Source organism: Hemitrygon akajei, chromosome 5, assembly GCF_048418815.1.
Source record: "Hemitrygon akajei chromosome 5, sHemAka1.3, whole genome shotgun sequence".
In the NCBI taxonomy this organism is placed as follows: domain Eukaryota; kingdom Metazoa; phylum Chordata; class Chondrichthyes; order Myliobatiformes; family Dasyatidae; genus Hemitrygon; species Hemitrygon akajei.
Window position 1 is genome coordinate 42,063,435 of NC_133128.1, and position 27,476 is coordinate 42,090,910.

Sequence of the window (27,476 nt, forward strand, 5' to 3'; positions counted from 1 at the left end):
GGATCCAATCAGTGGCAGGATAAAAGATTTTATTGCAAGTCACAGCACATGCAGTTGTCTGGTTTACTGGTGATATACATCATAGTCAATCTTTATGTAACTTCAAGGGTGTATTTCAAGTGTGAAGGCACACAGCTATTCTTTTCTTCTCCTGAGGTGGAAATGGCTAATACAAGGAGGCATAACTTTTTTGGAAGGAAGTATAAGAGAGAGGTTTTTTTTAAACACTTAGTAGCAGGTGCATGAAATGCACTGCCAGGGGTGGTGGTGGAGACAGATGCATTAGGGACATCTGTATAGTAGGTTATGTTCAGTGGATTATGGTTAATTTGGCCAACGGTTAATCAGGACAGCTATTTATTTGGGAGAACTCTTAAAGAACAAAAGCTAATGAAGAAAGTAGCCTAGATTCCTTCTTTTCTTTGGAACAATATGCCTGCACTCACTGGTGTCAGTTGTATGTACTTGTGTAGCTGTTAGACACTATGCCATGCTTAAAGCGATCAGCTTTTAAATAGCATTGGTCGCATGCATTTGTGTTCAAAAAGCAGTGATTTTTTTTGTCACTGATAGTTGGTGAGAGATAAACAGTAAGACAATTCAGAACTGTTTTAGTGGTTTCAAGCATTCAGGTTTGGAGATGCCAGAAACTGCCATGAGTGAAAGTGAAATTATTTCATGACTTCTGGTTAGGAGCTAAAAAGAATTTGAACATATCGACAATCATTTTGAAAGTTACAACGAAAATGATTTAGAGGATGCAATAGTTGAAAGCATTGTATGAAGGCAATCCATTATCTATGTTAAGTGTAGGCTCTGATATTGTTCATTTACAGTCAATGAAAAGAACAAGGTTGCATACACTGGATGAATTTCTCCATTGACAGGTTTTAGGAATTTACAGTTTTATAGTACTGTAATAGTATTCTAATTTGTTCTGTATTGCAGTTAAATACGTAATTTGTTACTCAGATAAATGGTAGTTTGTCTTTTTTTAAAAAAATACCTTTTTAACTATTTCCATGAAACTTTGGCTAATTGGAGCAGCCGCTTAATTGAGCCAAAATGTACTTGGCCAGATGTGTTCCAGTTAACCAGAATCCATTGTGTTTTCCTTTTGGAAAACTTTACGAAGTATGTTAGGTTATTTTCTTTGGTCCAGTCCTAATATTATTACACTTATTTCACTGAAGTCTGACTTCTTTATAAATATGTCCACTTTTCTTTGCTTATCCTTTCTCCCTTTTAGGTCTCTCAACAGGTGCCTGTAGATCAGGTTTACATAAAATATCAAGCTGGTATCATAATAGCAGTTCTCCATTTCTGTCTTGGGGAAGAAGGTGGGAAAGCAGGCCAGCAGCTGCTAAAATCTTAGTTTTAAGATGTAGCCAACAGAACTGACCTAATATCCTCAAAAACATTGGCAAACTTGGAGTATCCTAACTGGCTGCATCACCGCCTGGTATGGAAACACCGATGACCAAGAACAGAAAAGCTCCAGAAAATGGTGCATACTGCCCAGTCCATCACAGGAGAAGCCCTCCCCACGATTGAATACATTTCTATGGAGTGTTGTCACAAGCAAGCAACATCCATCAACAGAGCCTTCTACCATCCAGGCCTTGCCCTCTTCTCACTACTAGCATTGAATAGGAGGCACAATAGCTTTGGAACCCACACCACCAGGTTTAGGAACAGATTTATTTATTTAAATGTATTTATTATTGATGACATGCTCATCAAAACGTGCAGTGAGTTGTATTGCTGCGTTAACAACCAGCATGGTCTGAGAATGTGCTGGGGGTAGCCTGAACTGAACTCCAACCTCTGGCTCCTTCCCCTATTTCTCTGTTTACTGTCCCTGACCTCTCACTCCCCTCATCCCTGTCTCTACCCCTAACCTGACCCCTAGGTTCGCACGCTGTCCCTAAAAACAATCCCCATGAATCTAAAATAAAACCAAGTCAGAGCCACAAACTCAAGGGACATTACAGCTTGGTGCCATCTTTTACCCTGAGACTATCAAGCTTCTGAAATGGCGTGGATAATTTCGTTCATCACTGTTCCTAACTGCTCCTGCGATCTACAGATTCACTTCTAAGGATGCTTTACAACTCATGGTCTCAGTATTATTTTTATTTGCTGTTTGTCTTCTATTGCACATTATTTTTTTTGTATTTGCCTGTTTAATTATAGCTTTTCATAAAAATTTTGTTTTCCTGCAAATGCCTGGAAAAATTAATCTCGGTCATATATGGTGGCATGTATGTACTTTGATAATAAATTTACTCTGAAATTGGAATAAATGGTGGAAATATGGTACTAAAAATGATGAAAGAATATTGAACTATGGCAAGCCTATGGGGTTTCTTCGTTTCGTGGCTGTCTGGGAAGAGGAATCTCAGGGTTGTATACTGCATACGTACTTTGATAATAAATGTTCTCTGAATCATTCAGGAAGTGTATATGGTTTTGCTCAGTCCATAAGGTGAAGTTGTATTCCTTTTAATGATGTGTAGTTTTGGTGAATTGCTAAACTTATTAATGCTCAATATCGGGTTGCTCTTTTTTTTTTAAAAACAGAGTGCCAGCAAAAAAATTACTGCACAAGGGTATGACTAATAGTGTTAAGAGTGACATGTTAGCATAGATTAGTTTGTCGTTAGATCACATCTGGAATTTCCAGTTGGTGGATGATTTCCCTCCACGTTGCTCTGACATATTGGGAAATCGTGTACTCGACAGGTTACGGCAGTGGTTTGCCTTTGCCTTCTGCCGGGTGGGTTTAAAGAGATCACCACCTCTTGCAGTGGATGACCAGGACATCTAAGTGTCTTGTCGTGCTCTTAGCGCTCCACAAACGCCTGCTGGCCTGCTTTCTTGACCGGTGGGCCATTAATCAGTCTCCTCCACTCAATCTGCCAGGGCCAGACTTCACATGCTGGGACAGACAAACCTGCTACCTCACCCAGGGTCGAAGACCAGTCGGCTACCCTCACCTGGTTTAGCCCGTCTGCCAAGACGGTTGAGCGGGGTGTGGCCGCTGCGCGTGTTACAGCTACTTGGAACCACGGGTGAGAGCTGAGCACCAGGTGGGGACCAAAGGTGGATGAGCTGTCCTGAGAAAGGGCATGGCAGGCCCCCCAACTGAAGGTGCGACCCCTCTCTAGACACCCCATACAACCCATAGATTAGTTAAGAGACTGAAAACAGAAGTGAAGTCATTTTCAGATTAGCAAAACATTGGTTAGACGGCACTCTGATTACTGTGTGCAGTTCTAATCACTGCAGGAAGGATCTGTTGCTCTGAGGACTAATTACAGGGTGAGAACAAGTAGGCTTGTTTATTCTGAGGGCTGCTTGATAAGATTTGTTGCTAGGGGTAGAGGTATGGGGAGATTGTTCAATTGGTGCAAGAGGAATCTGGATATCCTCAGAAAACAAACAAAGTTAGCGTACAAGAACGAATGAGGAAGTTGAATGGAATGTTGCCCAAAATAAGCGCATCGATGCTGAAACGAAGAGGAAATGCTGGAAGAATTCTGCTAGTCAAGCTGCATCTACAGAAAGAAGTTCTTGGGAAGTGGTCCCTGTCCCAAAGCATTAAGTTGTTTCTCTTCCACAAATGCTTCTTGAATGTTTGAGTTCTACTAGCATTTTCTACATTTGTAATAAAGAAGGAAGTCTACAATTTTAAGGCACACAAGTGAATCTGCAGATGCTGGAAATAAATAAAAACACAAAATGCTGGCAGAACTCAGCAGGCCAGACAGCATCTATGGGAGGAGGTAGTGACGACGTTTCAGGTTTCGGGAGGGTTTCCTGATGAAGGGTTTCGGCCCGAAACGTCGTCACTACCTCCTCCCACAGATGCTGTCTGGCCTGCTGAGTTCTGCCAGCATTTTGTGTTTTTATTAAGTCTACAGTTTTACAGGGTTTTGTGGAGCATTGCATACAAGTTTGGTCTCAGTGTAGCTGGAGACAGCACAGAGCTAGCTTATTAAATCCATTCTTCGAATGTGGGCCTACACTCTCAGGACTATGAAGAATGAGAGCAATCTTCATGAATCATGCAAGATTCGGAGGGGAATTGACAAGAGTAAATGCTGTGAGGATATTTCCCCTCAAGAGAATCAAACACAGTGTGTTTATTTTCTTGAAAAGGACATAAAAGGAGTGCCTTCTCTGAAGTAGTGAATCTTTGGAATTCTGCATCTCAGAGGACTGTTAATGCTGAATATTTAAGGTTGGGATAAATCTTGTTTTAGAGACAAAGAAATTGAATTGCAAGTATGATGAAGATGGTACAGGTGAACAACGTGACTAAAGGCAACATTCTTCAGACAGTTCACTAACCTATTTTTTTTTCACATTTACTTTTTCTTCTTTTAAGTATGATTCTGCTGCTGTTGGAGCCTGTAGTCCAGCCACTGTGGGGCAACTGCCTTCATGGCTGTGCCAGTTTTGTGCCTTTGGTTGTGGTGAAGTATTTCAGCTGGTTGGGATTCAGCGAATCTTTTACTTGAGAATTCCCTAAATGTCAAAGAGAAAATGGAAAATCTTGGGTTAATCATCCAATCTAGTTATGAAGATAGAGAGAAAGAACATTGGTAGTTGTTATACAAGTTCTCCCCTTCCCTTTCTGTGAACTGTTTGTAACCCGGTCAGTTTGCAAATTGGAAATGGAGCTGCAGAAGGTAACTGCAGCCTCACAGTAGCTGGCAAATCCATTTGGCTTGTCTCTCAATTGTGTAAAAGCTGTATAAACTTAGGAAATCCTTTATGTGGAAGATGAGCTGTAAGAACAAAAATGGGAACTTGCACATGGATGTTGAGGGCCCTGTTAAGATGCTGAATGAGCATTTTTACACCCATCTTCTCCAGGGGTGATGGTGCTTCCCAAGTAATTATAAAAGAGCAGATGAGTGAGACACTGGATATGTTAAAATGGGTGGGGTTGAAGCACGTGAAGGATTTTCTAAATTTGCAATAGGTAAACCATTAGGACTGGGTGGGCTGTATCCTAGGATTTTGAAGAGAGCAGGGTAGGAAATCACAGGGACATTTGAGCATAGCCTTTCTGTGATGTTTGCATGGAGCAGTGGTACCAGAGGACTAAAAAGTTGAAAATCTTTTATATAAAAAATAAAGTAGGGAATACAATGTTTATTCATTTCCATAGAGGCTGCCTGACCTGCTGAGTTCCTCTAGCATTTTGTGTGATGCTCAGGATTTCCAGCAACTACAGAATCTCTTGTATTTATCGTTTGCTGTTCCACTGTGAAATCTCTTCAAGGGATGCCTGGCATGAAGAAGTTTAAATCTTCTGTTCAGGAATTCAGTGAGATCCTCTTTCACTGCTCCCCTTCTGTGTTTTTTGCTGTCCTCTGACTTATCGTTTAGAAAAGGTCTCGACCCAAAAATGTTGACTATGTATTGATTTCCATAGATACTGCCTGACCTGTTGAGTTCCGCCAGCATTTTGTGTGGGTAACTGTGAAATTTTGCTGACATTGCAAATAAAGCTAATCTTTACTAATCTTTACACTGCTGCATCATTATATTTGGGGTATTGCTGTCAGAACAAGCCACCCTCACAAACAATTGGAGAAAAAATGCTGGGTTGCTAAGTCTTGCCTTTGGATTAGCCAGTTGTCAAAATGCTGTAAATTGGTTTTGAAAGAATGTAATTAAAAATAATGAAATGTACTGAAGCCCATAATTAATGTTTGCTTTCTGTCCCTCTTCAGCTTAGAGCTGTTGTACTTGGGTGGAAATGGAATTCTATCAATTCCTCCAGAACTTGCTAACCTGCAGCACCTAAGTTATCTGGGACTGTGTGACAACCGCATTCAAGGCCTTCCACCACAGCTTGCTCAGTAAGTAACAGAGTAGATGTGTGTTACGTTTGTAAATGAGTCCAGGTGAAGGGCCTCAACAAGAAACATCAATGTTCATTCCTTCCATATATGCTGCTTGACCCTCGTGAGTTTCTCCTGCTTTTGTGCTTTGCTCCAGATTTCAGCATTTGCCATCTCCTGTGTCTCAATATACATTTATATCTAGATTTTTATAGCTAGAAGATTGGGTCTGTATAGATAAAGCTCTAGACTACACTTGACGAATTTTTTTTTAAAAAGGTGTGTGCCATTGAGAGAGAGTGCAGCAAAGATTGTGTAGTGACATTTCTCTCGGATTCAATTGAGGACACATTACATAGAGTGCCTATAAAAAGTATTCACACACCCCCACTTTGGAATTTTTCGTGTTTTATTGCTTTGCAACATTGAATCACAGTGGGTTTTTTGATGCTGATCAACAGTGAAACTTTCTACAAAGTGATCTAAATTACTTACAAATATAATACACAAAATAATTGATTCCATAAGTATTCAAGCCCTGCCCCCCTCAATATGACACACAAATCATCACTAATGCAGCTAATTGGTTTTAGAAGTCACATAATTAGTTAAATGGGGATTCCATGTGAGGTCAAATGTTTCAATTGATTGTAGTAAAAATACACCTGAATCTGGAAAGTCCAGCTGCTGGTGAGTCAGTATCCTGGCAAAAACTACACCATAGACAAAAGAACACTCCTAGCAACTCCGCAAAGAGGGTACTGAAAAGCACAAGTCAGGAGATGGATACAAGAAAATTTCCAAGTCACTGAATATCCTTTGGAGTACAGTTAAATCAATCATCAAGAAATGGAAAGAATATTGCACAGCTTTAAATCTACCTAGAGCAGGCCATCCTTAAAACTGATTGACCATGCAAAAAGGGCCATCAAGAGACCTATGACAACTCTGGAGGAGTTACAAACTTCAATGGCTGAGATGGGAGAGACTACACATATGCAACAACTGTTGCCTGGGTGTTACACCAGTCATAGCTTTATGGGAGAGTGGCAAAGAGAAAGCCACTGTTTTAAAAAAAACTCACATGAAATCAATAGACAATAGGTGCAGAAGTAGACCGTTCGGCCCCTCGAGCCTGCACTGCCATTTTGAGATCATGGCTGATCAACTATGATCAATACCCAGTTCCTGCCTTGTCCCCATATCCCTTGATTCCCCTATCCATAAGATACCTATCTAGCTCCTTCTTGAAAGCATCCAGAGAATTGGCCTCCACTACCTTCTGAGGCAGTGCATTCCAGACCCCCACAACTCTCTGGGAGAAGAAGTTTTTCCTTAACTCTGTCCTAAATGACCTACCCCTTATTCTCAAACCATGCCCTCTGGTACTGGACTCTCCCAGCATCTGGAACATATTTCCTGCCTCTGTCTTGTCCAATCCCTTAATTATCTTATATGTTGCAATCAGATCCCCTCTCAATCTCCTTAATTCCAGCGTGTACAAGCCCAGTCTCTCTAACCTCTCTGCGTAAGACAGTCCAGACATCCCAGGAATTAACCTCGTGAATCTACGCTGCACTTCCTCTACAGCCAGGATGTCCTTCCTTAACCCTGGAGACCAAAACTGTACACAATACTCCAGGTGTGGTCTCACCAGGGCTCTGTACAAATGCAAGAGGATTTCCTTGCTCTTGTACTCAATTCCCTTTGTAATAAAGGCCAACATTCCATTAGCCTTCTTCACTGCCTGCTGCACTTGCTCATTCACCTTCAGTGACTGATGAACAAGGACTCCTAGATCTTTGTATTTCTCCTTTACCTAACTCTACACCGTTCAGATAATAATCTGCCTTCCTGTTCTTACTCCCAAAGTGGATAACCTCACACTTATTCAAATTAAACGCCATCTGCCAAGTATCTGCCCACTCACCCAGCCTATCCAAGTCACCCTGAATTCTCCTAACATCCTCATCACATGTCACACTGCCACCCAGCTTAGTATCATCTAGCAAATCTTGGCTAGAGTTTCCCAGAAGGCGTGTGGGAGACTTTGAAGTCAGTTGGAAAAAGGTTGTATGGTCTGATGAAGCCAAAGTTGAGCCTTTTGGCCATCAGATTAAACGCTATGTTTAGCATAAGCCAAACACCATACATAACCAAATTACACAATCCCTACTATAAAGCATGGTGGTGGCTGCATCATGCTGTGGGGATGCTTCACTGCAGCAAGCCCTGGAAGGCTTGTGAAGGTAGAGGGTAAAATGAATGCAGCAAAATACAGGGAAATGCTGGAGGAAAACCTGAAGCAATCTGTAAGAGAATGTGACTTAGAAGATTTGTTTTCCAACAAGACAATGACAAACATAAAGCAAAAGCTACACAGGAATGACTTAAAAAGAACAAAGTTAATTTCCTGGAGTGGCCAAGTCAGAATCCAGACCTCAATCCAATTGAGAATTTGTGGCTGGACTTGAAAAGGTAGTTCACTTACAATCCTGTGGTAATGAATTCCACAGATTCCCCACTCTGTGGCTACAGCAATTCCTCCTCATTTCTGTTCTAAATAGATATCCCTCTATTCTGAGGCTAGTCCCTTTGGTCTTGGTCTCCCCCACTATAAGAAACATTCTCTCTACATCCATCTGTCTGGGCCTTGCAATATTCTACTGGTATTTCTGTAAAGGTATACAACATTGTAGATTTCTTTTCCTAACTGCCAATTGATGTAAGGTTAATTATTAATTTTAAATCTGAGGTTATAGTTTAGTGATAACTATTAGTACTAAGGGATATGAGTAGGATTCCAGTCAATCCTGATATTGAATGGTAGGAATGGTTTTGAGGTTTATGAATAAATAAAAAGCAATACTATTTTAGTTTGCCAGAATGTTCTATATTGTGGGCTTCATTAAATAATGACATGAATTGCCCTTCCAAACCACTGACTACAGTCACCTCTGACCTTCCAGGCTGAATTCTCTACGGTCACTCAGTCTTCACAATAATTTACTTACATATCTTCCTCAAGAAATCCTCAACCTGGTCCATCTACAGGAGCTCAGTCTACGTGGCAACCCTCTTGTTGTGCGATTTATAAGAGACCTAATCTACAACCCCCCATCTCTACTTGAACTGGCTGGGCGGATTGTGAAATCCCGCAACATTCGGTACACTAATAACGACATGCCTAGAAACTTGGTCAACTATTTGGATTCAGCCAGCAAGTGCCCAAACCCCAAGTGTGCAGGTAAGAACCTATGCTTCACATTGCTTTTAGAGGGGATTGGAAAGAGAGCGAAAATAATGCTTGGGTTGCAGTTAATTTTTATTTGTATCTTTCAGGAGTTAATGTTTTCTTATTAGAGTTAGTATGGCTCCCTGTTGGTAAGATGAACTCTTGACCTGTCATTCTATCTCGTCATAGCCTTGCACCTCATTGTCTACCTGCACTGCACTTCCTCTGTAGCTGTAACACTATTTTGCATTCTTCTGCTTTTCTTTTGTATTACTTCTGTACTGCGGTAATCGCATGCAATAACTACTGAGGTAGGTACTGCATGTGATTACCTGTGACAATAATTTACTAATTTCCAGATCTTCGAATATCAGAGTTGTATTGTACATGGATTCTTTGACAATAAAATGAGCCTTTGAACCATTTTTCCTCACTGTACGTGCTCTAGTACAGTGAGCAACATTGAGATGCAGTGCACGAGTTTATTAATGATACTTGACAATATTCTAAAACCTCTGAACCTTGCTCCCTGACAGTATACATTCCTATCACAGTAATTGATATAATTTAGAAGCTAATTTTAACTGTGTGAGTGAGGGTAAGTTTCTAGATGATAAAGAGGCACACATCCTGCTGCACTTTACAGATTATTCTCATCAAAGCACGTTGAACTAAATGATTGAATGCTGACCCATTTGGCTGCTGAGCCTCAGTTGTATCATATTTGACAGATGGAGAGGCCAACTATCTAATCAGGGTATAAAAATTTTAGAGGGATGAGTCCTTTTACTGCATATTAAAAATATGGACCAAACCTTTCTGTCCCTGCACCTGTTTCCCTGCTCCTCCACCTTCTATATGAGATGGTGAAAGCTTCCCCTCATGTTAAGGAATCCAGACACATGAAGGAAAATCATTTGGACGTTGTGAAATCTACAAGTGTAACTGACATTGGTTCTCTGGCCATGTACACGAGACTAAAATTCCCCTTTCAAAGAAGTGCATCCAATCTGAAGTTGTAACCCACAAGAACCCCAAGTCCCATAGAATCAACAATTGAGACATGGTCCCTGTACTTTCCAGCCAATACTCTCTGCAGCCTCCCAGATCCACATTTCTGTACTTGTTTCATATGACTAGTGCCTGCTGAGGAGCTGGTGTTCTGCCCCAGTATCTGTTTTAGAAAATAAAGTAAATGCAAAACCATGTTTGATAATCCTATTTTGGAAGATGTAGTTATATAATCAGTAATATAGTAATATGTGTTGGCGCGTGGCCTAGTGGGCAAGGCATCAGACTAGTAACCTGAAGGTCACTGGTTCGAGCCTCAGCTGAGGCAGCGTGTTTGTGTCCTTGAGCAAGGCATTTAAAAACACATTGCTCTGCGACGTCACCGGTGCCAAGCTTCATGGGTCCTAGTGCCCTTCCCTTGGACAACATCGGTGGCGTGGAGAGGGCAACTGCCGGTCTCCCATACAACCCTGCCCAGGCCTGCGCCCTGGAAACTCCAGGCGCAGATCCACGGTCTCTCGAGACCGATGGATGCCACCACCAATATAGAAGCAATGCCTGTGGTAGGAAAGGTTCCTAGCCAATGCACTCCTCATACCTTTCTATTTTCCGCTGTTTATATTTAAGACCATAGCTTTAGAAGAAATGATCACAAACCAGTCAAATTTAAGATGGGTATTTTCAGTGACTAACCTTTTTTCATGTATTGGTCTTTTCACTGCAGAAGATATTGAAATCTCCGCGCCAGAAAAAAAGGTTATATTCATTTAGTTACCAAAGCAAACATGAGGAAATCTGCAGATGCTGGAAATTCAAGCAACACACACAAAATGCTGGTAGAATGCAGTCAGGACTGGCAAAGGGTCTCGGTGAAACGTCGACAGTGCTTCTCCCTATAGATGCTGCCTGGCCTGCTGCATTCCACCAGCATTTTGTGTGTGTTGCTTGATATTCATTTAGTTTGTTTTTTTTTTGTGTTTTTTTTTTACACATATTGTTTTTTTTCTTCCATAGGAGTTTACTTTGACTCTCGCGTTCGTCATATCAAGTTTGTCGATTTCTGTGGCAAGTACCGCCTGCCCCTAATGCACTATCTGTGTTCTCCACAATGCTACTCACCCTGCAGCTCTAACCCTCAGAGTGACTGTGATTCTGATGATGAACTCAACATTCCTCAACACCGGATGCAGAAAGTCCTCCTTGGCTAAATGCTCATTTATGGAGATCATGAAGATTTAGATTTCTGCAGTCCTAGATGACTTGAACCTATCTTGTACAATGTGCCAGGGTTTTTTTGAATCCAGTCATGGAAGCATTTACACTAACGTTCAAGCCTTCACATCAGATTTGTAGTCTATTGGTTTGCACAGCATTCCTAATCTTTGAAGTATTATTACAGAAGTATTTGTATAAAAGGATTATATTTTTACGCCAGTAATTTTGAAATATTCTGGTATTCTTTATTGGATATGCAAAGAGCTAATTTAAATAACAATAGTCCAAACTATTATGTGAAGCACAGCTTTAATATGTTTAAAAACTTCAAACATATAATCTTTCATTTGAAATGCTAATCTTAACATGTATCAGAAAACTTTTTCTTTAAAGAAGATCTTGTTTGTAAAATTAGAATATGTACCATACCAAGCAGCAATTCTTTTTTTAATTCTGATTATTAACAGACTGGATTAAATAGTGGTGGCATGTTCATTGCTAGAATTATTGCTTCAGTGGCAGCCTATAGGTGGATAAAAGAACTCCCACTCTTCTACATTTTTATCATGTGCCAGTTCCTTATGTCCTTAAAGGAAACAATTTGACCAATCGATTCTGTGCAACTCAGAGCAATCTCATTCCCTTTTCTTTGAAAGCTCTTCTCTCAACATTCCCATCAACAGCCCACCTCCCAGATTTGCCACTCACCTGCATATTAATGGTAGGTTACTGTGACATATCAATCTACCAACCTGCTTTTCATTGTTTTGCTGGATGAGACTAGATTGTAAGCAGGAAACCCGTACACTTAAAGGAGTCTCTACAGTAAATTTAATATTAACAGCAAAGGAGGTGAAGAATACACCCAGGCCACTAGAGCTGTGAGAAAGCAGTTCTGTTAGATGGGCACTGTGCAAAATTAAGTGAGAAGGCTGTTGTGATCAGGACATTATGATTCTTCAACGGAGAAGAGATAGATTGGACATGTTTTTGCCCAATTACTCAATCAAGTTTTAATGAGGAGAGGTTTAAGGTCACGTATTTCAGCGAGAGGATTTGGAAGATGGATTATTATCTAAATGGAGAAAGAGAGACTGCAAGTGAGTCAAGTTCATAGATACTGGGTGCAAAAATCGCTATGTTATCAGGCAATGCAGTGTGTACTTAGGAAGGCAAGCAGTGTTTTGGCCTTTTTATTTTTTGAAAACAGAGTAGACTTTAATAATAGAAAGATTTTTTCCATAGCTGTACATGTTGCTGAGGCCATACCTGAAATTCTCTACACAGTTATGATCCTCTTGCCTAAAAAAAATAGTAGCATTGGAAGCGGTCTGAAGGAGATTTGCCAGATGAATTCTTGGGGTGAGAGGGTTGTCCTACCAACAGAGACTAGACAGTTTGAATGTTTATTATTTGGAGTTTAGAAGCATGACGGTGACCTTGCTCAAACATATAAAATTCTCAGGTGGCTAATCAAGATGTTTTCACTAGTAGGAAAATCACAGAGAAAGGGACGTAGCTACAAAATGAGGGGCAAAGTATTTGAAATTGCGAAATGTACAAAATACTTACCTCATTCAGCAATGAAAATCTGGCATTCTCTGCCTCGGATGATAGAGGTCAGGTCATTAGATATGCTTAAGGTAGAGATTATAAATAGTTGAAAGATTGAGGTATTGAGGGTTATAGGGAACTGGCACAGAAAGGGCTTGAAGCCAACATATAAGCCGTATTGACTGGTGTGCAGGCTTGAAAGGTCTGGTAGTCATTTTTTCTTCTCTGTTTAATTCCTCTTTGCTACTGGATAAATCGATTCACAATAAAATACAAGTAATCACAAATTAATTGATGTTGTAGTATAAAAAAGTGCCTGCAATGAAATCGTTAAGCTAAAGAAAATGGTTACAATCCATGAGGAAGCATTGGGCATTTGAGCTTCTATCTAACTTAAGCTTCCGTTCCTAATATTCAGTATTCATTCATGTGAAGGATTTGGGTTGTTTATGTTGCTGAGTTAAGTTACAGAAAACAGGAATGCTTCATGGATTCATGCAATTTGCATTGATTTGTTATGTCTGACAATCTCTGGATACATCAGTTGATGAATGGCTGGGATAGGCATCCTATTTTGCATGTAAAACTGGAAAAAGAATGTTTCCTGCTGTGAGCTCAAATACCTTAATGGAATTTATTGATTATTACAGTTTTTGCTTACGGCATTTGGAACCTCTGTTTTTAAGGAAGGATATTTGCCTTTCGTTTCATCCAATGCTGTTAAAATAAATTGAGTTCTGCCCCCCAGTTTTGCATTGACGGAAGTTTTATTACTGTTGTGCTGGAGTTATGCTATTGAAAAGAATAAATGAGACTTCCACATTTGCAAAGTATATGATATATAAACAGGTTTATTGGGATATAAACACAAAAGATTCTGAAGATGCTGGAAATCCAGAGCTACGCACACAAAATGTTGGAGGAACACAGGACTATTTGTTCATTTCCATAGATGCTGCCTAGCCTGCTGAGTTAACAGATTTATTCTAATGTAAAACCAGTTTATTAAATAACACTGGATACTAATGCGAACTATTGGTTTTAGGAAGGTGAAACCTTTAGTGTAGACAAATTTATTAGGAATTCAGGGCCTTATTTAACGCTAATTCTTTTATTCTGTTTGATTGAAAACAAGAAAATACTAACCATTGACATTACGGATGAGCAGAAAGGGCTGGAGATTCATAGCCATATTTGTAGCTGTGAATCAGCAAAATAAAAGAGGAATCTATTGTAAACTCCACCTTTGGAAGGGTCACCAGTGGTTTATCATGTTGTTCATTGTAGACATGAATAAAAATCATGAATGAATCACTTTGATACACAATGGGGTTATTCTATAAGCTTTTTCTCTTTAGAGAGATGTTATCAGAAACCGTAGATTGGAGAAATCTGCATTTATAGGGACAATGGTTTTATTTCACTAGTTTGTGCTGTTTGTCCACATTTATCTAAACTGTGGGAGAACAGGATTGTTGAATTATCTCTGGAACATTGTTATTTGATACTCATTCTATGTAAGTATCAGTAATATTGACCTAATGAATCATTTTTGATTGAACAGACAATTGAGTAGATTAATAATAAAGAAGCCTGCAAAATTGTTGCTGCTTTTTTTCCTGAAATGAAGAGTGACATCACATTGATTACTGCTTGTGGATGTTTTCCCATGTGTCATAACCAAATTATAATCCAACATTATGATTGTTATTGTACAATTGAAATGTTCTGCGTTTAATAGGTGTAGAATAATTCAAGGCATTCAACTACACATCCAGTATGTGGGGAATTGAGTACAAAGTGTATGAAAAAGCAGAGGGAGGCTTTTTGACCCCTTGCACCTGCTCTATCATTGTTTGAATCATGGCTAATCTGTTAGCTTTCCATTACTTTTCTGTATTGTTCCCATATCACTTCTTTGCCTAATATCTAAAAGTCTGACATGTAAGCTCCAATTTAATCAAAACTAGGAAAACAATTCTTTCCTATTAATGACTGCTCACTGTTTTGACATTTGGGATTTCTACTTTGAAATCTTGCCAGTCATTTTATTTTGTTACTCTGTTAGATAATTAAATCCTTTTGGTTTTTGTGTATATTTATAAAATCAGCATATTTCAGTACAAGTTGAAGTGTCACAGACTTCATTATTGACATATTTAAAAGGTTAATCCTCTCAGTGAGCCTCCTCCAGACAACTACGGTAATTCTTCCAAAAAGTGCTCTTTCAAGGGAAACATTGCTAATGTACACCATGATTTTTGAATTTAATAACTGTCATTTTTAGGTATACCTGTATCTTTGCTCACTAGTGGAAGTTCACGACAGAAACAGGCCCCTTGACACATCTAGTCCAGGCCAAATCACTTAACCTGCCACTCCTATCGACCTGTTTGGGGCCCTCCATACCCCAAACATGTATCTATCCGAACTTCTCTTAAACATTGAAATCGAGCTCCCAGATTTCTACAGCCCTTCTCAATGCCTGTTCACTGGGCAAGACCTACCCTCATTGGTCCTACTGCAGTGCAACACCTCACACTTGTCTGCATTAAATTCCATCTGCAATTTCTCAGCCCATTTTTACAACTGGTCCAGGTCCTGCCGCAAGCCATGATGGTGGTCCTCTCTGTCCACTACACCCCCAATCTTGGTGTCTTTCGCAAATCTGATCCAGTTAATCCCATCATCATCCAGATTGCTAATATAGATGGCAAACAATAACAGACCCAGCACCAGTCCCTGCAGCTCTCCACTAGTTGCAGGCCTCCAGTCAGAGAGGCAACAATTTACCACACTTTCTGGTTTCTCCCACAAAGCCAATGTCTAATCCAATTTACTGCCTCATATTGATTGCCAAGCAGCTGAACCTTCTTGACAGGGACTTTGTCAAATTCCTTGCTAGATTCTATGTAGACAAATCCACTGCCTTGCCTTCATCAACTTTCCTGGTGATTTCCTCAAAAAAACTCTTATGAGATGGGTTAGACACGACCTACCATTCACAAAACCATGCTGACTATCCCTGATTAGTTCTTGTCTATTGAAATATCATATATTCAGTCCCTTAGAATATCGTACAATAACTTTCCAACTACTGATGTCAGGTTTGCTCACCTATAATTTCCTAGTTTATTTTTAGAGCCTTTCTCAACCAGTGGAACAACATTGGTTATCCTCTGATCCCCTGGTACCTCACCTGTTGTTCAAGATGATTTAAATATATCTGCTAGGGCAATTATATATCTGCAATTTCTACATTCCCCTCCTACGGGGACCAAGGGAACTCGTTAGCAGGCCCTGGGGGTTTATCTACCTTAATTTGCCTCAAGACTGCAAACACCACCTCCTCTATAATCTGTACAGAGTCCAGGAACTTGATGCTGCTTTGCCTCACTTCTAAAGACTCTGTCTGTCTACTAAGTAAATACAGATACCAAAAAATACATTCAAGATCTCCCCTATCTCTTTTGGCTCCACGTACAGATTACCTCTGATCTGCCAGAGGATCAATTTTGTCCCTTGCAATCTTTTTGCTCTGAACATGGGATTTTCCTTCACCTTGTCCTCTGAGGCAACTTCACACCTTCTTTTGATTCTCCTGATTTCTTACTTACCGGTAATTGTTCTCTTGCATTTCTTACACTCCATAAGCATCTCATTTGTTCCTACCTATAAAAATCTATGTCCAACTTTTCGCTTTCTCTGTCCGAAGCCTGGGAGAGCTAAAGCCTCAAACTGCAAATACTTAATCTACCAATTGGGGCAGCTGCTCAATGCTTAAAAGCTAAAAGACACGGTCAAGAGGTTCTGTTGTTGTTCATGGGATTTTCACGCACAACAGTGAATTTACAAAGAATGGTGCAAAATAAAAATCCAATGAACGGCAGGTCTGTGGGTGAAAATGCCTTATTAATGAGAGAGGTCAGAAGCGAATGGCACACCGGTCAAGCTGACAGATAGGTGATAGTAACTCAGAAACCACACGTTACAACAGTGGTGTGCGGAAGAGCATCTCTGAATGCACAACGCATTGAACCTTGAGATGAATGAGTTACAACAGCAGAAGTCCATGCACATGCACTCAGTAGCCACTGAAGTGCAATGGGTTTTCTGCCACAGTTCACACCAGCACATCAGTGTCTTCATGAAGAAACCAAAGAGCATGATATTAACAGGAAACCAATATCAAACAGAAGTTCAAATTTATTTGTCATTCAACCACACACACGAATACAGGCAAACAAAACAGTGTTCCTCCTGGGATATGGTGCAAAACACAGTATCAGCAGTCATACAGAACACCAAGCATGTATTGTTACAAAAGCAGAAAAAGATGCAGTCGCAAGAAGTAAATAGCCCAACATGAGTAAATTTAAGTAACATCCACTAAAATTTTCCTTAATATTGTAATTAGGATACTAAATAAACTGGCACTAATTTCAAGTAGTTTACAGGTCATTAAGGTTTGTAAATATGGGCAGGCTGTGTTGGCACTGGAAGCATAGCAATGTTTGCAGGCTGCCTCCAGCAATTCTCGAGCTGTGTTGGTCGTTGTTGAGAAAGATATATTTCACTATGTTTTGATATATGTGATAAATAAAGCTAATCAACAGGCAATTTGGTGGCATTTATGAGGCTTTTAAATATATGTGGGAATGGATGACACACAAAAACAGGAGTTAAAATAGAAATAGGCTCAAGGTCAGCACAACATCATGGGCTGACCAGGCTGTATAGTGCTGTACTGTTTTATGTTCTGTAATTGTACCAGTTTTAAGATAGTGTTGGAAAAAGATAGGGCAGGTCCACAGATTAGGGCCCTAAACAGGCGCAGGGCTAATTTGAGGACAATAAACAGCATCTAGCAGAGGTCAATAGGGTGAACCTGTTTGAGAGGAAAGGAACAAATGGCAAGTTGGGGGCTTTTAAGACTGTGATATCTAATGTCCAGGACAGCGTGTTGCTGTTAGGGTAAAGGATAAAGATAGTGAGATGAATACTTTAGTAATCCTAAAGGAAATTACTGTGTCACAGTAGCATTACAAGTGCACAGGAATACAAATAATTGAAGAGAAGTCAGAAAGAATAAAAAAAGAGTTACCTTAAATATAAGATGTATAAGATTTACAAGTCAAAGATGACGAGATTTCAAAGTTCACACTGCCAAGACGGTAGTGCAAGAATTACCGTAATATTATACAGTAATGGTGCACATTCACGCTGTCCGAGGTTATGGAGCCTTATCCAATGAGAGCTACCGAGGCTGTCCAAGGAAAAAGAAGCAAGCGTGTACAGCATTGGGTTTAGGAGATCATGAAAATGCAAATCCCTTGATGACAATAATAAAATTAAGAATGCACAAGAGGGACATCAGGAGGGTTAAGAGAGTGTAAGAGATGGATCTGGCAGGTAAGGTTAAGGAAATTCCCAAGAGGTTCTATAGCTACTGTATGTTAAGAGTAAGTCACTTTAGGGATAAGCAGGGCCGCCTATATTTTGAGCTGCGGGAGGTGGATTGGATTTTTAATGAATTTTTCTCCTCACTGTTTACAGTGTAATATGGTGAGTGTTGTTTTGTTGTTTAAAAGTGTAACAAGGTCAGGCCAAGGAACTACAGGCTGGTCAAGCAGACATTAGAGCTGGGGAAGTTACGGGAGGGAATTCTGTGGAACAAGATTTACCAGCATTTGGATAAACAGAGTCGACTGGGAGGAGAAAGCTTGAGGTTTTGTGTAGGAAGTCATGCTTGATGAAGTTTCTACAGATTTTTAAAGAGCTAACCTAAAAGGAGGGTAGGACAGTGGATGTTGTCTACTGGGACTTTAGCAAAGCCTTCAACAAAGTCCCACATGGTAGGCTGATCTGGAGGGTTAGGCACCATGGAATCCAGGGAGAGCAGGTTAGGTGGATTCAAAACTAGCTCAAAGGTAGGAAGCTGAGGGTAGTGGTTGAAGGTTGTTTCGCAGAATGGTGACTAGTGTTGCATCACAGTGTTGAGACCTTGTTATTCATTATTTGTATAAATGGATGTATAAGGCTTCATCAATAAGTTTGCAGATGACACAAAATCAGGAAGTATTTTTGATAGTAACATAAAAACATAGAAAACCTACAGCACAATACAGGCCCTTCAGCCCACAATGCTGTGCCAAACATGTCCTTACTTTAGAAATTACCTAGAGTTACCCATAGGCCTCTATTTTTCTAAGAGGGTTATTGTAGATTACAAGGGAATCTTGATCAATTAGGGCTATGGTGGAGTCAAATGGATTTTAGTACAGACAAGGGTGAGGTGAAGTATTTTGGCAAAACCAAACAAGAGTAGGGCTATGAATGGCCGGGCACTCTGGAGTGTAATGAAACAATGGAACCTAGAAATACAAGTGTGTAGTTCATGGAAAGCAGGGTGTAGACAGGGTGGTGCAAAAGGTGTGGTCTTCTTCACACAGGGCACTGAATTATAGGAGCTTGGGACATAATGTTGCAGTTAGAAGTCACTGGAGAGGCTATACTGCGTACAGTTTTGGTCGCTCTGTCATAGGAACAATGCAGTTAAACTGGAAAGAATACAGAAAAGGTTTACAAGTATATGGTCAGTACTAGGAGATCCAAGTTATTGGGATAGGTTAGCCAGGCCAGTTCTTTATTCCAGGTACGCAAGAGAATGAGTGGACAATCATACAGAAATAATTTAAATTATGACAGGTAGATGGTAACAGTTGTTTCATCAGGGTAGAGGAGTCCAAAACTAAGGGACAGAGGTTTATGGTGAGAGGGGAAAAATTAAAAGGGATCTGAGGGACAACTTTTTCAGGCTGATGGTGATGGATATAGAGAATAGGTTGCCAGAAGTGGCTGAAGCAGATAAAATCATATCATTTAAGAAGCATTTCGACATATATGTGGAGGAGTGGGGCTTAGAGAGATACGGGCCAAATGCAGGAAATTGGGACTAGCTGGGTTGGCACTATGGTAGGCATGGTCTGTTTGGGCCAAAGGGCATGTATGTATCCATAATGCATTTCTGTATGACTCTTTAATTAAATCTAAAAGTGGGCTTTTAGGAACTTGGGTGGAGTTAATGCCGGAAGTTCTCAAATACATAGCCATATTTCCAAATCCTCTTCAAGATTACAATCACACATTAAATGTGGAAATCAGGTAGCAAGATCTCACTTCTAGCTATGGAGTATCCTGGTTGTATTTTAAGTATTCAACAAGTAGAGCAGATTTTCACGATCTGGCATTTTCGCACTATAGAAATAAACTATTCCAATTCTTTGCTGCATATCTATTTTGAGTTTTTGTTTGAATGTTAACCATTAAAAATAAGTATTTTGCAAGTAAACAAACTTTAATTATAATGGATTGTTTTACTACATTCCATACAGAAAGTAATTGTTTTTCATTGAGAGGGAATTTATGATGGAGTCAGAATCTTTAATATACCAAATATACAACAGTCACAAAGCACCCATCCACTAACACTAATCTCCTTTTAATCTTAAACACAAGATTCTGCAGATGATGGGAATCCAGCATTTTGTACAGTATGTTACAATCGTTTTAATCTCCCTGTATTTCTCTACCATTTGCCTGAAGACACAAGATGTAATTTACAGTAAGGGAATGATATATCGATCTGATTGTCTTTGGGATGTGGGGGGAAATAGAGGCCCCAGAGGAAAATGGTGTGGTGACAAGGAGAACAAGCTCCACAAAGTCAGCATTGAACCGGGCTCTCAAGTACGGTGAGGTAACAGCTTTTGTTGGGTACAGCAAGATTCAGCATGACAAACTTTCCTTAGTAAGAATTTCAAACCAGTCAGTGTAAACTGTGTGTAATGGAGGTGTCCTGGCAAAATTTTAATATTCAAATATTTATGTTTATGTAGATTAATATATTCTGCTTCTTTGGAAAGACTGTGCATCAAATCCCTGAATTAGGTCACCAAATCCATGATTTTCTGGGTTCTCTGTGTATGGGATACTAATGTAGGGAACCATTCAGACAAGCACATTGGGACTTAACAATGTATTGAATCCATCTATATACTAATCATCTATACACTCATCATCTCACAATCCTCGTCCTCAGACAGGGCCTGTTCCAGCCTGTGTGGACCAGTGCTGAGAATCAACTTTATTAAGTAAACACTTAACACTTAAAGCCATTCTCACTCAGAGAATTCCCTACCCAACTCATAACCACCAAACAAATTATCAAGCGCCCCAGACAAGCTTTCTTGACTCCAGCTACTGATCAGAACCTCACTGTGTTTGAGGTCTTGCAGAGGACTTGATCGATAATTGATCAAATTGATCAGGCCTCTCTGACCTGGATGTTGTCCCCCTCGTTCGATGAATGTCATTGATACCGTAGGATGGTAACGTGGTTCTGTGTTTATGGATTGGACTATTGTGTTTATTGACTGTGGGCTTTTTCAGACGGTGGGTTTTTATATTCTGCGTTTATAATCACCCATTCCTTTTCCATTTTGTTGTGCGAGGAGAGGGAGTTTGGGGGTTGATATTCTGGTGCGGTCTGTTAGTTTTTTTTGTGGGGGGGGAAGGGGTTGATATCCCTGTTCTGTTTTGTGCAGGGGGAGGGGGTTTTGGGGGGGTTGATGATCAGGATGCTGTTCTTTTAAGTTCAGGGGGTGCTTTTGATGTTTCTCTCTGAAGGACTTTCATGCTCTTTCTTGTTTCTTGGCGATCCAGAGAAGGCAAATTTCAGAGTTGTATCTAGATACATGCTTTGATAACAAGTGAACCTTTGAAGGGCAACCATCAATACACTCTCCTGGGAATACCAAATTTTACCAAGGAGCACCTGAACTACGACAACTGGCAGGCAGGTCATCAGCTCAGACCGAATCCTTTGCCCACCTCAGTGCTGCATCATTACAGGAGAACCCCAAGTCTGACCGCACAGGATACAGAAACTCGTCCTTGTGAAATTCACATTTACCCCACCCAGACATCTAAAACACAATGAAATTTCATCTTATGGAATTTATGGATTGGGGTAGGCTGAAGGAATTAAATCAATAAGTGTGAAAGAAACAGCAAATTTTGTCTATTTTTATTCAACTGTCCATAAGACCATAATAAATAGGAGCAGAATTAGGCCATTTAGCCCACTGAGGCTACTCCACCATTCTATCATAGCTGATTTATTATCCATCTCAATCCCATTCTCCTGCTTTCTGATCCACGCACAGATAATGTGGTAGTCTTTATTTTTAGCAGGGTAGGTTCAATTTGCTACCTATGAATCTTCATTTTTCCTCCTTGGAATTTTCCACATCGTCTATCCTCAAGAATTCTTAAACAGAGCCAGCAATTTTACATGCAAGTTGTAAACAAAAATGACTGCTACAATTTGTTGTGCATTATATAATTCATCTGTAGGATGTGTAACCCTTGTTCCTTTCTTTTCTCCCTTATCACTATCCAGCACTTCTAGGTGAGGCAAAAATTCATTTGCACCTCCTCCAATCTCGTCTATACATTCCATATTCCTAAATGTCCATCCTAGTCTCCCAATGACAGGCCTTCCATCTCCCCTTCCCTCTCCCACACTAATAGTCCATTCTCCACCTTCTTCACTGCCAAGGTGAGGCCAAATGAACAATACCTATTATTCCACTGGGTATGAACATTGAATTTTCCAATTTTAGGTAACCCTTTTCTCCTATGTTCCAAACCCCATACCTTCTGATCTACCCCTGGTCCTCCCATTTTTGTTACTTTTTCTATACCTCGTCCTCCAGTATACCCCACTTCACCCTTTTTACCCCCTCCCTGTCCAACTATTACCCACTCACTTCACCCACCAGGTTTCTGCACCTACACATCCCTCTCTTAAATGATTCCAGTTGTCATCATGCTTCAACAGCGATAGACTTTGTGACATGTTCATCTTGTCTTCACTATCAGTCTCCCCTCCCCCTGTTCCATCAGCTCTCCTATTTTTACCCTCTTTTCTCTCTTGTCAGCTTCCACCTATCAACCACTCTCTTCTGTCTCCCAGCTCTACCCTTCCCCCACACCCATCTGGCTCCTTCTGCCTACCATTCCTCACCCCACTTCAGACCACCTATCACCCTTAGGCCCCTGTCTCACCCCCCCACCCTTTCCTCTATATGCCTGCTACCTTTCCTCTCCACTCTCAATCCTGCTACAGGATCTCAAACCAAAAACTTGACAATTCTTTCTCTCCACAGATGCAGCTCGATCGAATGAGGTTTTCGAATATTTTGTGCTGTAGCCCCTTTGTCAGAACGGAAACCAAGTGAGATTTAAGTTGCAGAGCGGGTGGAAGAGGGGTGGATAGGTCATTGAGGTGATGGGGCCAGGATTGCCGTGGTGGTCAGCTGTTCTGTAGTTATTTGGTAGGTAAATTACTTAAGAAAGTTAGAGAGAGATAACAGAAGCAAAGGGATGTAGAAACTGGAAAATGCAGAGCTGTGGGAAATGCCCCGAGATCAGGGTAGTGGAGAGAGTGCAAATGATTCAATATTACAGGTTGATGGCCAAGAGCAGTACAGGTCAGCTGACCAAATCCAATAGAAACAGAGAAAGCAAGTTACCTGAAGCTGTTGAATTCAACACTGAGTCTGCAAGGCTGCAATGAGCCCAGATGGAAGGTGAGGACCTCAAGCTTCCATTGCACCTCATTATAACAGGGAGACAGAGGTTGGGTGGAGAATTAATACGGCATGCAACCGGATGCACTGTCACCTCTGCAGACTGAACACAGGTGCTCTGCCTAATGGTTAGTTGCTCCAGTGTAGAGGAAACCTCACCATAAGCACTATGTGTCATGCACTAGACAACATATAGGTACCATAACAGTTGATGTTGTGTACTTGGATTTTCAGAAGGTCTTTGACAAGATGCCACACTTCAGGCTGCTTATCAAGCTACGAACTCATGGCTTTACAGGAAAGATTCCAGCATGGATAAAGCAGTGGCTGATTGGTAGGACTGAAAGAGTGGGAATAAAGGAAGCCTTTTCTGGTTCGCTGCCAGTGACTCGTGGTGTTCCACAGGGGTCTGTGTTGGGACTGATACTTTTCTTTCTTTTTCAATATTTTTATTACATTTTCAAAGACAAATACATAGTGGTCATAATAGTACAAAGGGAGTGGGAGTACATTGTTGGCAATTAACACGTGTGATTAGAAACTATATGTAACACCAATATAATTGACCTCCCAAAATCTTAATATAGACAAGATACAAAAAAAAGATGAAAACAAACCCAAACTGAAAAATCAAAAACAAAGTAAACTAAACTAAATAAAACTTTAGTTATATTCTTTTTACGCTATATGTCAATAATTTGGTTGATGAAATTGATGGCTTTGTTGCAACGTTTGCAGACGATATGAAGATAGCAGGAGAGCAGGTACCTTTGAGGAATTAGCAAGGCTACAAAAAGACAGACAGGATTGGAGAATGGGCAAAGAAATGAATACAGTGTCAGGAAGTGGATGGCCATGCTCCTCGGTAGAAGAAATGAAAGGGTTGACTATTTTCTAAATGGTGAGAAAATACAAAAAAAAAACTGAGGTGCAAAGGGACTTGGGAGTCCTTGTGCAGAATTCCATAAAGGTTAATTTTCAATTTAGTCTGTGATGAGGAAGGCAAATGTAATGTTAGCATTCATTTCACAAGCACTAGAATATAAAAGCAAGGATGTAATATTGAGACTTTATGAAGCACTGGCGAGGTCTCATTGTGTATTGTGAGTCCCTTATCTTAGAAAGGATGTGCTGAAACTGGAGAGGATTCAAAGGAAGTTCACGAAAATAATTCTAGGCTTGAACAGTTTGTCATATGAAGAGCATCTGTTGGCTTTGGGCCTGTATTCACTAGAATTCAGAAGAATGTGGGTGACCTCATTGAAACCTATCAAATGGTGAAAAGCCTTGATAGAGCAGATGTGGAGAGGATGTTTTCTGTGGTGGGAGAATCTAAGACCAGAGGACACAGCCTCAGAATAGATGGGTGTCCTTTTAGAACAGAGGTAATGAGAAATTTCTTTGGCCAGAGACTGGTGAATCTATAGAATTCTTTACCACAGACAGCTGTGGAGGACAAGTCTTTATGTATATTTAAGACAGAAGTTGATAGATTCTTGATTGAGTCAGAGCATGAAGGGATGTGGGGAGAAGGCAGGAGATCGGGACTGAGAGGAAAATTGGATCAGCCATGATGAAATGGCAGAGCAGACTCGATGGGCCAAATGGCCTAATTCTGCTCCAATAGCTTATGATCTTATGGTCTTATATGAAGATGTGGGATTGGTGTACCATATGAGGATGGGAGATGAGTGGTTTTGACACCATCATTGAATCTGGTGTGTAGCTTGTTTCTACATTAAACCCCTTATTACTAAAGTGGCTATTCCTTAAACTGAAAATGGATTCTACATTCAGTTACAGAATTATTTGAGGATGTCTGCACTAAAAAGTTTCAGGTGGTAAAAGATGCAGGATCTAGATGTTGATCCTTTAGAGTTCTTGATGATAGAGACTGGATTGTCTTTAGAGTCAGTGTTCTACCCACTGCTCCAGTCAGCTGCAGCTCTAATCAAGTATTTTGGGTTGGGAAATGTCAGATGTGTAATCCACAACCAGAAGAGATTCTACAGATGCTGAAAATGTAGACAAAGTGCTGGAGGACTGTTGTGATGGAAAATAACTGGTTTTTTGAGTCTCAACAGTAGAGGCCTGGACACACACAGTTTTAATAATAAGGAATTTATTTACAAGGGGAAGTCAGGTCAACACAAGCAACTACAATACACAGGAAGCGGTGTGGGGACAGGGTACGGTTACACAAGCAAAGAACAAGGGAAAAGCACTACAACAGCTATCCCCCTTGACCTTGGATAGCTGCGGCTCCCTTACCGGGACAAACGATAAACCTTCCCAAGCATAAATCAATGCACTTACCTCCAATGTGGTGGTCTGTAAGAGAGGGCTAGCCAGGCACATGTCTCACCTTTTAAAGCATGGGGCTGGGCAAGATAATCCAATTAAGGTGACCAATAATTTAGGTGTGCATTGATTAGTTGGGAGGGACCAAATGTTGATTGGCATGTGGTGTGTCCTCCGACCAGCCAGGTGGCAGTGCGTCTGTCATTTGGCCGGTATCTCTGGATACAAGGACCTCAGCCCATCAGGCAGCATCTATGGACAGGAATAAAGAGTCGGTGTTTTGAGCTGAGACCCTCCAACAGGACTGGAAAGGAAGGGGGCAGGAGCCGGAATAATATGAGGAGAGTGAAGATTATCTTTTGCGTTGGGTGCTCTCGGTGAGGCCTCCTCTACATCGGTGACTGGGGACTGCTTTGTCGACTACTTTTGCTCTATCCACCGCAAGAGGCAGGACCTCCAGTTGGCTACCCATTTCAGTCTGACTGCCCATTCCCCATTCAGACATGTCTTTCTATGGCCTCCTCTACTGCCACGGTAGGACCAAGCTCAAGCTGGAGGAGCAACGTTCATATTCTGTCTGGGTAGCCTCCAACCTGATGGCAAGACCACCAATTTCTCTAACTTCTGGTAATTTCTCCGCCTTCCTTCCTCCTCTCTTTTTCCATTCCTCTTTCTGGTTACCTCTTCACTTCTCCCCACCTGTCCAACACCTCACTCTTGTTTCCCTCCTGCACAGTCTACTGTCCTCTCCTATTAGATTCCTTCTTCTTCAGCCCTTTCCCTCTGCCATCTTACTTCATCCCACTCCCCCATCCACTCACATCCTCCCCACTTTGATCTCATCCTATCATCTGTCAGCTTGTACCCCACCACTTCCCTCAACTTCTTATCCTAGTTTCTGCCTCCTTCTTTTCCAGACCTGATGAAGGGTCTCAGCCCAAAATATCAACTGTTTATTCCTTCCCATAGCTGCCGCCTGAGTTACTGAGTTCCTCCAGCATTGAGGAATATAATGCCATTGAGCAGCAATCAAACAACGTTACTTGCAACCTGAAAGCTCGGAATTGGGATTGAGTGTATGATGAAAAGGAATGCCAATATATTACTGGCAATACAAAGGCTAAAACTAAAAAGTACTTTGCTACTTTAAAACAGCTGAAAATTCTGAAAAAGTTATTACTCTGTAAGTACTTTATGTATCCAAAATACTCAAGACACAAATTTTGTTTGAATGTATAACTAGTTTGAAAAATTGCTTAATTTCAAATCTTTCATCAAAACTAGTTTTGTTATCTCTAGCTCCCGGGTTTAATGCTTGTTCAAGAAAGGAAAGTTGGCAGTTAACTTCATCATAAAATCTTCAATCCTTTATTCATTGTAATCTGACAAATCAGATTGAGAAGCTATTAAAATAAAGTATAAATAGTCAGCAAGGAAATTCTAGTCTTCTCCAAGTGGTGACTTGAGGCATGTGATAAGGTGCTGAACTGTACTTGACAGCAAAAAAAAAGACTCTTGTCTCTGAGCAATTTGGTAAAAAGTGTTAATTTCTCAGTACGGTCTTGCTTTGCATTCATAAACCTGAGTGCATTGAACGATTTCCAAATTTCCTAAAATTTTTAAATATTATGTATTATGTATAGA

The 27,476-nt window shown here is 40.5% G+C and overlaps 1 protein-coding gene across 1 annotated transcript in view; it reads left to right on the forward strand.

Moving 5' to 3' along the window:
- The window catches only part of lrrc58b (leucine rich repeat containing 58b), a 55,462-nt gene extending 40,460 nt beyond the window's left edge, over window positions 1-15,002 (forward strand). Inside the window, exons 2-4 of the mRNA XM_073045340.1 lie at window positions 5,751-5,879; window positions 8,831-9,108; window positions 11,122-15,002. Coding sequence (XP_072901441.1) covers window positions 5,751-5,879; window positions 8,831-9,108; window positions 11,122-11,315 — 601 coding nt within the window. The 3' untranslated portion in view covers window positions 11,316-15,002. The remainder of the gene's footprint in view (window positions 1-5,750; window positions 5,880-8,830; window positions 9,109-11,121) is intronic.
- The last annotated feature ends 12,474 nt before the right edge of the window (window positions 15,003-27,476 follow it).